Source organism: Podarcis pityusensis (genome assembly GCF_964106645.2).
Source record: "Podarcis pityusensis genome assembly, chromosome: 14".
Classification (NCBI taxonomy): domain Eukaryota; kingdom Metazoa; phylum Chordata; class Lepidosauria; order Squamata; family Lacertidae; genus Podarcis; species Podarcis pityusensis.
This window is the reverse complement of record NC_138039.1, coordinates 42,930,906-42,943,648: the sequence shown is the minus strand read 5'-3', so window position 1 is coordinate 42,943,648 and position 12,743 is coordinate 42,930,906. Positions and strand designations below refer to the sequence as shown.

General features: G+C 44.9%; 1 protein-coding gene across 2 annotated transcripts in view; it reads right to left on the bottom strand.

Annotated features, from left to right (window-relative positions):
* Positions 1-12,743, bottom strand: part of LOC308462657 (tropomodulin-3) — a 50,980-nt gene that overhangs the window by 11,404 nt on the left and 26,833 nt on the right. For both annotated transcript variants that reach the window (XM_080980510.1, XM_080980511.1), the window contains exons 4-8: positions 7,804-7,926; positions 7,311-7,400; positions 3,485-3,615; positions 2,430-2,537; positions 1,404-1,547 (exon numbers count right to left, since the gene is read on the bottom strand). In XM_080980510.1, the coding sequence (XP_080836636.1) occupies positions 1,404-1,547; positions 2,430-2,537; positions 3,485-3,615; positions 7,311-7,400; positions 7,804-7,926 (596 nt within the window). The remainder of the gene's footprint in view (positions 1-1,403; positions 1,548-2,429; positions 2,538-3,484; positions 3,616-7,310; positions 7,401-7,803; positions 7,927-12,743) is intronic.

The window sequence follows — 12,743 nt, the reverse complement described above, 5'->3', positions numbered from 1 at the left end:
ATATGGACTATGTGTGTGCAGACATTGCAAACTGCATGTTAAAAACAATACCACAACATCCCTATCTCAACTGTCAAAACTAATTTGTTTAATAACTAGTATGTAAGGAGTAGCTAACATTTAAAAAAAAACAAAACAGCTATTTTTAGTCTCAGCAATTAAAGTTATAGGGCAATTACTGTCATTGGAAGGCGGCTGTTCAAGACCAACACAGAACTAAGCGGGGGAGAGAGAATTAAATTCATGTTGTAGATTAAAAAATGTTACAGGTAGGTAGCCATGTTGGTCTGCTGTAGTCGAAACAAAATAAAAAAAAAATCCTTCCAGTAGCACCTTAGTGACCAACTAAGTTTGTTATTGGTATGAGCTTTCGTGTGCATTCACACTGTTGCCCAGATGTATAGCTTCAACTTCTGTAGGGACCCTCACACAAGAACCAACTGCACTAACTGTCTCTCTATTTCCATCTGTCTGCCAACTGCTTTCCCAACTGCTTTTCCCAACCAACCAACCAACCAACCAACTAAACCTCGGGCTAACCCCTTTTATAAACAGGTAGGCTCCGCCTCTGGCTTTCTATTGGTCTACCTATTAACTCTTTCTCTCCCCCTGTACAGACATTTTCAAAAGAACGGGCAAACGCCACATCCCTCCCAGATTAAAGAAGTTTGATCAGTAGTGATAACTGAACAGAGGAAAAATTATTAACTGTCCATGGTTAAGCTTCATCATCGGGTCTGACCAAACTTCTTTAAGGGGGGAGGGAGCCAGGATAAAAGTTAGAGCCAGGATAAAATAAGACTAAGAGGGTAAAGGGTAACAGCGTTTCGAATGCATTTAAAGTTTATTTCTACCTCCCCTCACACAAGAATCATCGAGTCTTCTTGATAAAGCATCGGCCACAATGTTTAGTTAGTTGGTTGGGAAGAAGCAGTTGGGAAAGCAGTTGGCAGACAGATGGAAATAGAGAGACAAAGAAGTGTGCATGCACACGAAAGATCATACCAATAACAAGGTGCTACTGGAAGGATTTTTTTATTTAAAAAATGCTTCAGGAAAGGATTAATTACTCCAAAGGCATCACTCCTCTGAAGGGTAAAATTGCCTAATTTGTCCCACTACAACATTCAGGCTGAAAGGAGACATTTGAAATGTGTAATGCGGCCAACAGGCCCTCACTTTCAATCTCTCAGCCCTCTGAGTGTTCAGTAGAAGGTCTGAATGCAGAATCTATGCAGTTACAGCTTCCTCCAAACAGTGTCATTTGAGAGGTGGACCAATAGCTCAACCTTCAGCCTCACCCCCCGCCAAACTAGATTTATTTATTTTTCACAACAAAGCTTTGGATCCTGGCTAGCCTGCACTTTGACAGTTAACTTTGCATAAGAAGCAGCTGAAGTTACCTGGTTATCGATCTTTATTTCGGTCAGGGTTTCATTCTCCTTGAGTGCTTCGACCAATGCCAATATGCCCACACCGGTGATGAAGTTGGATTCAATGTTTAGACTCTTCAGTGTTTTGTTCACCCTCAGCATGTCGGCAAAAGCCTTGAAATACAAAGAGGTGTCAATGAAATCAGCCCATATGGAAAACCAAAGCAGAGTGCGACCATGTCAGGCATAAATGAAAGCCTACACCATAATGGTCAATACCCAAAAGGCGATGAGAGTGACGGTGTCCTGGTTCAAGACTTCCCTCCCACCAGCACCTTACAATGCTTTCAGTCTTGCCTCATCCTGCAAACCTGGCTAAATTCTACAGCGCAACAGTATCACCTAGGCTTCAGAAACTACCGGAACACTGTCAGCTGACCAACCCCTGGCCAATCAGAGCCCACCAGGCCCTATAAAAACCCAAACTTCCAAGTCAATTTCTCAGTTTGAACAACTCATTATTGTGAAAAGCTGCTGAAGGGACTAGTCTTGCTTCATCTCCCCCTCATTATCATTTTATCATTTTTAATTTGTATACCACCTTTCTAACAATACTCAAGGTGGTTTACAAGCTGAAGAAACAAAAAATGTACATCTTATGACAATCTAATGCAATACAAAAATGTGATAATAAACCATAACTTTAATATAGGCAACCTCCATCAAAAAAGTAACATTCAACAATCATTGGAATAGTATAAAATAATAATATCAACATATAAAAGTTAAACAGAAATCCACTCAACAGTTACAATAATATCTAAACTATAATCAATAAAACAACCCTCTCGTGCCCCTGACCCTTCTGACTATGTCCTCTGGTTCTTGCACCAGAATGAGACCCCTAGTGTCAGCCTTAGTCTGAGCTTATCCAAGGCACAACAGGTTTTGAAAGCATCTCTCCCTCATGCACCGCCTTTTACCTTAACTCAATTGTTTTGAGTACCTCGTTTCAAGACAACACCCTAGATTAGCGAACCCTGGAATCTCACTTACGACAGCAACAGGGTCGTTGCTCCGAGTAGCCGCAAGGCTGAAGCTCTTCACGTAAGTATTTGTTTCCAATGCCTTGGCAAATTCTTTCAGTGTTGGAATGGGAATGTTCTTCAATCAAAATTAAAAGAGAATAAGACACAATTAATGTTTTGATGGCAGTTCCCTCCTTCCTTCAACTTGGGAGAAGTGGGGCCCTCGGTCTATTTTCACGAGGGAGGAAAACGAGGGGAGAGGGTGGCAGAAAGAGAGATGCCCCACACTAAACATATAAATAAGAATAAGAATACCCCGCCCATCTGGCTGGGTTTCCCCAGCCACTCTGGGCAGCTTCCAACTTTAAATAGTCATGGCTTCCAGCAAGTAATCTTGGGAGCTGTAGTTTTGTTAAGGGTGCTGAGAGTTGTTACGAGGTTCCTTTTCCCTTTCAGAGAGCTAAAATTCCCAGAGTGGTTCACAGTGAATCCAAGGAACTCTGAGAACAGGGATTTCCTAAAAACTCTCAGCAAGGACAGCATGTGCCACTGTAAATATCCACAGGTCAAAAAACCAAAATCAAAACAATACAGTCGTACCTTGGATCCCGAATGCCCTGGAACTCGTACGCTTTGGCTCCCAAATGCCGCAAACCCGGAAGTAATTGTTCCGGTTTGCAAATGTTCTTTTGGAACCCAAACATCCGATGAGGATTCCACAGCTTCTGATTGGTTGCAGGAACTTCCTGCAGCCAATCAGAAGCTGCAATTTGGTTTTGGAAGTCGAACGGAATCCAAGGTACGACTAATTAAATAACAATTTGCATTGTACTAAGTTAAGCACACTATTTGCCATCATAAAACACTGGAGCCACATTGCCATGGACACAGAAATTCCAGTCATTTTGAAAGCTACATTTCTGGACTCCAGGAACAGGCACCTGTACCCCACCAGATGCTGTTAGACTCCCATCAGCCTTGGCCAACGTGGTTGAGTCAGGGATCATGGGAGTTGTAGTCCAGCAACATCTGGAGAGCCACTGGCTTTCCATCCCTGCTGTTCTCTGTATGCTTCACAGTTACCTTTATGTTGTTCAAGTTGACTTCAACAAGGCGCGAATCGTTGTCTTTAATCCTTTGCAAACTCTCCTCTACGTTTGTGGGATTTGGTGGCTCGTTGAAGATGGGCATGATCTTTTCGCCTTTGACCACATCTGAATCGAGAGACAGGGAATGTGAGAAACACAAACATTGAATTTTTCGATCACACACCCCAAACGGCGCCGGTACAGTGGTGCCCCGCAAGACGAATGCCTCGCAAGACGGAAAACCCGCTAGACGAAAGGGTTTTCCGTTTTGGAGGTGCTTCGCAAAACAAATTTCCTATGGGCTTGCTTCGCAAGACGAAAATGTCTTGCGAGTTCCTGCGGGTTTTTTTGCCTCCCCCCCCTTTTTCCCAAGCTGCTAAGCCGCTTAACAGCTGATCGCTAAGCCGCTTATCAGCTGATCCGCTAAGCCGCTTAACAGCTGATCCGTTAAGCCACTAAGCCACTAATCAGCTGATCCGCTAAGCCCGCTAAGCCGCTAATAGCGCTAATCTGCTAAACCGCTAATGGGCTTGCTTCGCAAGATGAAAAAACCGCAAGACGAAGAGACTCGCGGAACGGATTCTTTTCGTCTTGCGAGGCACCACTGTACTAGTTTTAAAATGCAGGTTCAGGTGTTGCAACATTTTTCTGTCAGGGCAAACTGTCAACTACCATCAACAAAATTCCACAGGGAGAAGTCTGTAGTATGGAAACATAGGGATAAACCAAAGTACACAGCACAACCTCCCATATCTTGAGTTCTTTAAAAAATATATTGCCAGAGCCCATGCCAATGCAATGCAGAAGGAAACTCAATTCTATTCCAATTTAATTGTAAAAAACTAATGTTTAAAATGTTTTAATTTGAAAGACAGTTACATTGATCTTTTAATTTACTCCATGATGGTATCTGATGGTTGCTTATTTTTATATGTTTTATTACAAATACTGTGTGTGTGTGTGTTTTAAATTTTCCTTCTCTGACTATTTGTGGGAGGTTATTGAGTCGTTCTTGTTTTTATTTTGATTATGTATTTTGTGTTTTAATATTGTGATTTTATCTTGTGAACCGCCCTGAGACCTGTGGATATAGGACAGTATATACATTTTAATAATAATAGTAATGGAAACCCTTCACTGGAAAACAAAATTCTTTACAATGCCCCACCGCTTCCTCAAGATGTCATGTGTTACTGATATTGGGAGAACTTTAAATGAAAAATCTGGAATGGTAAAAAGATAAATTACAGGTTGTATCCCACTAAATTGTACTCGTGGTAGGCCAGCTGAAATTAGGGGGTCTGCTCTGAATGAGTCTGATATAACCATACAAACAAATCATTACATCCCTTTATGAGTATTGTGTTGGACCGCCAATGGGTTGCCGCTCCCAAAAAATCCTTCCTCCAACAGAAAGGATCTTGAGGAGAGTTCCCTGGAAAGAAGGACTGACTGTTAAATCATGATGAGCTCTGTTGCATTGTGGTGGGGAAGCCATGACTATGTAAAGTGGTATGACACTGCTTTAAATGTATAGTGTTTGTGGGAGGGAGGGGTGATTGGAAAAAACCCGGTGTCGGTGCTGACCTTTAAAGCCCTAAATGGTCTCAGCCCAATATCCCTGAAGGAGCGTCTCCACCCCCATTGTTCAGCCCGGACACAGAGATCTAGCATGCAGGGCCTTCTGGTGGTTCCCTCACTGCGAGAGGTGAGGTTGCAGGGAACCAGGCAGAGGGCCTTCTCGGTAGTGGTGCCTGCCCTGTGGAACGCCCTCCCATCCGATGTGAAAGAAATAAAACAACTATCTAACTTTTAGAAGACCTCTGAAGGCTGCCTTGTTTAGGAAAGTTTTTAAATGTTTGATGTTTTATTCCAGGCTTTTTAAACCTCGGCCCTCCAGATGTTTTTGAGACTACAATTCCCATCATCCCTGATCACTGGTCTTGCTACCTAGGGATCATGGGAGTTGTAGGCCAAAAACATCTGGAGGGCCAAGGTTGAGGAAGCCTGTTTTATTGTGTTTTAATGTTCTGTTGGGAGCCGCCCAGAGTGGCTGGGGAAACCCAGCCTGATGGGCAGGGTATAAGTAAACTATTCTTATTCTTGTTCTTGTTCAGTTGCTGGGAATTGTACAGTGGTGCCCCGCAAGACGAATGCCTCGCAAGACGAAAAACCCGCTAGACAAAAGGGTTTTCCGTTTTTCGATGCGCTTCGCAAGACGAATTTCCCTATGGGCTTGCTTCGCTAGACGAAAAAGTCTTGCGCTTTTTTTTGCTTTCCCCCCCTTTTTCTAAGCCGCTAAGCCGCTAATAGCCTTTTAGCCGCTAAGCCTTTAATAGCTGCTAAACCGCTAATAGCGCTAATCCGCTAAGCCGCTAATAGGGTTGCTTCGCAAGACGAAAAAACCGCTAGACGAAGAGACTCGCGGAACGGATTATTTTCGTCTTGCGAGGCACCACTGTAACTCTGTGAGAGGTAAACTTCAGTGCCTGGGATTCTCTGAGGGAAAGAAGGAGGGTCAGACGCTTGGCAGCTTCCTGAAGTTGCCCAGTGGTGCCCTGGGCCTGGCAGAGAGAGTGTTCCTGGAGCCCAGAGCCCATTGGCTCTAGTCCCTGGCCAGGCTCTGACCTCACAACCAGCTGTGGAATCCTGGGGAATGTTTTGTTTCCTAGGAAACCAGGTGAGTTGCTTGAAAGAATCCCTGGGTCAGTTGAAAGCCAGTTGGATCAGTTAGCAGCCCATAAAGCAGCGATTCTTCTTTTGTGGTCTTGGAAGTTGTTTGACTGACTTTCTGGACTTTTTTGGTTCTGAAGATCTTTGTGCCACTGGTGGTGTAGAAGGTAAAGTCATGGGAAAGATGGGAGGCACAGTGGCGGAGGAAGGGGGGGTGCCCCGCCCCAGGTGTCATCACTGGGCGGACGGGACAAAATGATTTTATTTTTTTTAAAGGGCTCACGAAACTTTTTAGGAGTGACATGGTGGCTTAGCTGCCTGCAGGTTCCGTCTGCCTGAAATGGCAGCGTGGGACTTGCGTCTGCCTACTGCCTCTCCCTCAGCCGCCTTACAGCTGTGGAATCCTGGGGAATGTTTTGTTTCCTAGGAGGCCAGGTGAGTTCTTTGAAAGGATCCCTGGCTGAAAGCCCAGTCAGTTGGATCAGTTGGCAGCCATTCAGATCCCTTCTTCTGTTCTTGTCTTGTCTTGAAAGCTGTTCAGATGGATTGACTGACTTTCTGGACCTTTTCGGTTTTGTACCCCCATGGCACAATGTGCCACTAGTTGTGCAGAAGGTAAAGTCATGGGAAAGAGGGAGACATCCTGAAGATTCGTGCCCCCACCACATGCCCAGTTTTTAAAGATGCTCCTTGGACTAATGTTAATGTTTTATCACTTTAATTTATTATTATTATTATAATTCTGTTGGGAGCTGCCCAGGGTGGCTGGGGAAACCCAGCCAGATGGGCAGGATATAAATAATAAATAGTTGTTGTTGTGCAGATGGGGCATAAAACTGTGCAATTAAGCCTCACAGGAATATTATGACGAGAAGAGTCTCTTGGACCTCCTTAACAAAGGCATAAGAGACCCACAAAGTCACCTCTCACAACAGAGTAGCCTTGGCACGCCGAAGGAATCCTATTAAGCTGCTGCCTTGTCCAGGACAATAGCTTAGGACACTTTAAAATAAAAATGGCACACAAAAATAATCCACCATGCGTCTGCATGTGCTCAATTGCATTAGGAAACCCCAATGCAATCAGCGAGGCTCACTTTCAGTCGAACCCACAATGTTGCATTTCTGGACTTTCAGCATGAAACTCACTTGAGAAACTTTCATTGGCGACACCGTTGCTACTTCCCACAATATCGCAAAACTGAGAGTTGCTTATCAAGTTGTGCATTCCCAGGATAGCTGTTCAGGAAAAAGGAGAAACAAACAGCGGTTAGGTTTTGCAACTGGGCCCTTAAGGCAACGGAAACATGAATCTGCAGCAGAATTTCCCAAAGACCAAAGTCATTCTTACGACTCCTTGTACAGCGCCACTAACATGCATGCACTCTTCTGAGATATGGCTCACACCATCATCATCTATGCCAGAGACTGGAACCTGTGGCTCTCCTGATATTGTTGGGACTCCCCACTCCCACCAGCCCCAGCCAACATGGCAGATGGTTAGGGATGATGGGAGTTGTAGTCCAATCATTCGTGGCTTCCCATCCCTGCTGTAGGAAGAAGCCTTAAGAATACTTATATGCAGGAGCATGCTTTTAGAAAAGCTAAATCAAACTCAACACACACATACACACCAACCAACCTGCAATGTCACATAGTTCAGTGTCTGTAGCACTTGTCAATGCTTCCTCCAGTTCAGGATCAAGACTCACTTTTTCTTCTGTGTAAGACTGTACTGGCTTTGGCTTTGGAATAAATACTTTCCCTGTTCAAAAGAGGAGGACAGCTGTTTTAGGATATTATCGGTGCTCAGCTTTCGACAACCTCTCAGGATCTTGAGATCACATTGCGTGATGATCAGTAGCTTACAAAGTCAATACAGTGGTACCTCAGGTTACATACGCTTCAGGTTACAGACTCTGCTAACCCAGAAATATTACCTCGGGTTAAGAACTTTGCTTCAGGATGAGAACAGAAATCGTGCAGCGGTGGCACAGCAGAAGGAGGCCCCATTAGCTAAAGTGGTGCTTCAGGTTAAGAACAGTTTCAGGTTAAGAACAGACCTCCAGAACAAATTAAGTTCTTAACCCAAGGTACCACTGTACTCACCAAACCACATCGCTAAAGGGGTAATGCCTCCATCCTGTATACCTGGAGTGTCTCCACCCCCATCACTCAGCCCAGACACTGAGATCTAGCATGCAGGGCCTTCTGGTGGTTCCCTAACTGAGAGACACAAGGTTACAGGGAACCAGGCAGAGGGCCTTCTTGGTAGTGGCGCCTGCCCTGTGGAACACCCTCCCATCAGATGTCAAGGAAATAAACAACTATTCGGCTTTTAGAAAACATCTGAAGGCAGCCCTGTGTAGGGAAGTTTTTAATGTTTGATGTTTTGTTATGTTTTATATGTGCTGGAAGCCACCCAGAGTGGCTGCGGCGACCCAGCCTGATGGGCACGATACAAATAACAAAATTATTCTAATGATTATTATTGAATAAGGTAAAGGTAAAGTGACCCCTGACCGTTAGGTCCAGTCGTGACTGACTCTGGGGTTGCGGCGCTCATCTCGCTTTATTGGCCGAGGGAGCCGGCGTACAGCTTCTGGGTCATGTGGCCAGCATGACTAAGCCACTTCTGGCGAACCAGAGCAGTGCATGGAAACGCCGTTTACCTTCCCGCTGGAACGGTACCTATTTATCTACTTGCAGTTTGTGCTTTCGAACTGCTAGGTTGGCAGTAGCAGGGACCGAGCAACGGGAGCTCACCCTGTCATGGGGATTCGAACCGCCAAGCTTCAGATCAGCAAGTCCTAGGCTCTGTGGTTTAACCCACAGCGCCACCCGCGTCCCTTATTATTGAATAGGACGTCCCTATTTTCATCAGAGGAATCTTGGAGGGTATGTGAGCAAGGAGGATGAAAGAATGAGGAGCGTGTGTGGCTCTGGGAGAGTCCCAAAGACACATACAGAGAAGCATAGAGGGTCACATTAAACACCCCCACCCCAGGCCAGAGATTCCCCACTGCTAATATACAGCATATACTGCCGCTCAAAAATGGCTTTATTTGTTTATTTAAATTACTGGGATAGCTCAGTCAGTAAAGTAGAAGACTCTTAATCTCAGGGTCATGGGACTCAGGTCCCATGTTGGGCAAAAGATTCCTGCATTGCAAGGGGTTAGACTAGATGACCCTCATGGTCCCTTCCAACTCTACAATTCTGTAATTCTAATCACAGCACCTAATGAGCATACCCAAGCCCTTATGAACTACCCCAAAGGTACTTCCTTGGATCCTGGCCTAGATCATTATCACCATTAAAGGCTGCATTCCACAACAAACATGTCAGCCTGTCTACCAGTCCGATATAGACTGCATTTGCCAAATTGAACACGAAAATTCAGCTATTACATCTAGATAGAGATCAGTGAGTAGCTCAGTAATCCGACAACATAATTGGCTTCAGTCTTTTGACTGCAATGCATCTGAGCGATTTTCGGCCCACTTTAAATTGCAGGCAAAACTTAAATCAGCATTTGCCAGATGTTCTGTATGGATGCCTGATGGCACCAGGTTGGCTCAGCCAGGCTTGATGGGGGCTGATGGGTTGTCAAATTCCAGGGCATCAGATTGGGAAAGGCTGCTGGAAATGGTGCTTCAGACATCCCTCTGATGGATGCCTGACAGCAGTACGTGAAATATTTCTCTGCTAAGGCATTCTGAGTAATTCAGTAGATGGCACTCCTATCCCAATTTGCTGCTTCCTATGAGAGCAAACACAACCTTGATGGCAGAAAGTGAGGAGGAATTAAAGAACCTTTTAATGAGGGTGAAAGAGGAGAGCGCAAAATATGGTCTGAAGCTCAACATCAAAAAAACGAAGATCATGGCCACTGGGCCCATCACCTCCTGGCAAATAGAAGGGGAAGAAATGGAGGCAGTGAGAGATTTTACTTTCTTGGGCTCCATGATCACTGCAGATGGCGACAGCAGTCACGAAATTAAAAGACGCCTGCTCCTTGGGAGAAAGGCGATGGCAAACCTAGACAGCATCTTAAAAAGCAGAGACATCACCTTGCCAACAAAGGTCCGTATAGTTAAAGCCATGGTTTCCCCAGTAGTGATGTATGGAAGTGAGAGCTGGACCATAAAGAAGGCTGATCGCCGAAGAATTGATGCTTTTGAACTATGGCGCTGGAGGAGACTCTCAAGAGTCCCATGGACTGCAAGAAGATCAAACCTATCCATTCTTAAGGAAATCAGCCCTGAGTGCTCACTGGAAGGACAGATCGTGAAGCTGAGGCTCCAAAACTTTGGCCACCTCATGAGAAGAGAAGACTCCCTGGAAAAGACCCTGATGTTGGGAAAGATTGAGGGCACAAGAAGAAGGGGACGACAGAGGACGAGATGGTTGGACAAACATGAGTCTGACCAAACTGCGGGAGGCAGTGGAAGACAGAAGTGCCTGGCATGCTCTGGTCCATGGGGTCACGAAGAATCGGACACGACTAAACGACTAAACAACAACAACAAATGAGAGCAAACATAGGAACGACCGTGGAGCTGAATATGTGTGTTCAGTATGAGAAAGTTGTAAATGCACATAGATGCAACCAACCTGTGCAGCAGGAAAACCCACAGGAGGGGTGGGCAACCTTTGGCTCTCCAAATGTTGCTGAACTACAACTCCCATCATCCCCAGCAAGCATGGTCAATGGCGATGGGAGTTGTAGTTCAGAAACATCTGGAGGGCCAAAGTTTCCCTACCCTTGAGCTAGAGGATTGAGAGACGTGCAGGAACCTAAGAAGAAGCCTTAAGCCAGCTCAGACTAATGCCCACCTATCCCAATATCGCAGACTCTGACTGGCAACAGCTCTCCTGGCAGAAAGGGTCTTCTTTCCCTTCGCCCTGCTACCTGATCCCCATTACTGTCGAATGAAGCCTTGAACCGTCTGCATGCAAAGCACATATTCTACCAATGAGCTATCAAAACAGGAGCTTCTAACTCCAATTCCCATCAGCCCCAGTTGCCATGACCAATAGTCAAGGATGATGGGAGTTGTAGGACACTGCACTGGAGCAGACTGGACCATACCTCCAGACCATAGTCAAGGCCCCTGCTCTGTGTTTACCCACCATCTGAGTTACAGAGAGTGGCAACCCCGGCACTGAGATTACGGGACTCCCTTGCTCTGGGACCAATACTCTGCTCCATCCCTTCTTGGCTTTCAGATCCCAGAAAAAGCTGTGATTCTGAGGGCTTCTGCAGATCCTGAAGGAGACTCCAGAAGGTTCTGAAAGCCTGTCTCCATCCCTAGAGACCCTCTTGGGCGTCAAGGTCATTGGAGGGGCTCTGTCAGTAGTTCCACCACTCCCATAAGTGTGAGGAATGGCGGTATGGGAAAGGGTTTTCTCTGTGGCAGCCCCTAATTTGTAGAAATCCCTCTTCACAGAGGCATCTTCACTGCATATTCCCCTATACGCTGAAGAAACACTTATTTATTTACTTGAGAGTTAAGGTATTTTGTTTTGTGGGACCAATCCTTTTTGATGAATCTATACTTGCTATGTTTAATACTTATTCATGTTTTTAATTTGTAGGAAGCCACCCAGAGCGGCTGGGGCAACTCAGTCAGATGGGTGACATATAATTATCATCATCATCATCATCTTATTCTTCATCATCAACTTGGTTGGAACAATTTGACTTTTTTAAATAATTCTAATCTTTTAAAATTACTGTATGGTTACCGTGCTGCAACCCGTCCTGACACCGTATGGAGGGCAGGCCAGAAATCTTATAAGTAAATATAGATAAATAATTCCTGCTTCTCCTAGCCATTTTGCTTGGACCAAGCACTTTTATTTTACGTTGTGGATTCTGTATATTAAAAAAAAAAAAAGACAAAGAACAAGATACAGCAGCCTTTCTTAATCTTGGGTCTGTAGATGTTGTTGGACTACAACTCCCATTATCCCTAGCTTGCAGGACGAGTGGTCAGGAATGATGGAAGTTGTTGTCCAACAACATCTGTGGACCCAAGGTTGAGAAAGGCTGGGATACAGGCATAATAATGAAGCAAGAAAGGGGAGCATCTTTTGCTGAAAAGTGAATCTTGCCAAACAGTGTCAAGCCTCCCTTTCCAGCTCATCACCATCTGGTTCTGTTTTCCTTGAATTCACTTTCACGTTGTCACAAGTCTTGGCAAGAGCCAACTTTGATCTTCAAGATAAAAGGAAATGAAATGGGGTGGGGGGAATCAAATATGTCTGGAATCCATCTTAGCAATATTACAAGCAATGGAAGACTAAAGGGTCGGAGTTTTTATGGCACAGAAAACTTGGACGTAGATCTGATGGGATGACTCAAGACCCACTTTTGCCCTGGACTCGTTTTATAGTCTTTAGAGGTCCATGTCGAAAAAAATATGACTGATATTGAACTTGATTCTGCAAGGCCTCCAAGACACCATGTACAATAGGGCCTGTGGGTTGCAGCCTATTAAATCCTACTTAAGGGTAAGCACCTTGAAATCAACGGACAATAGGCAGTCATGCACATTCATTGCAATGGGTGTGCTC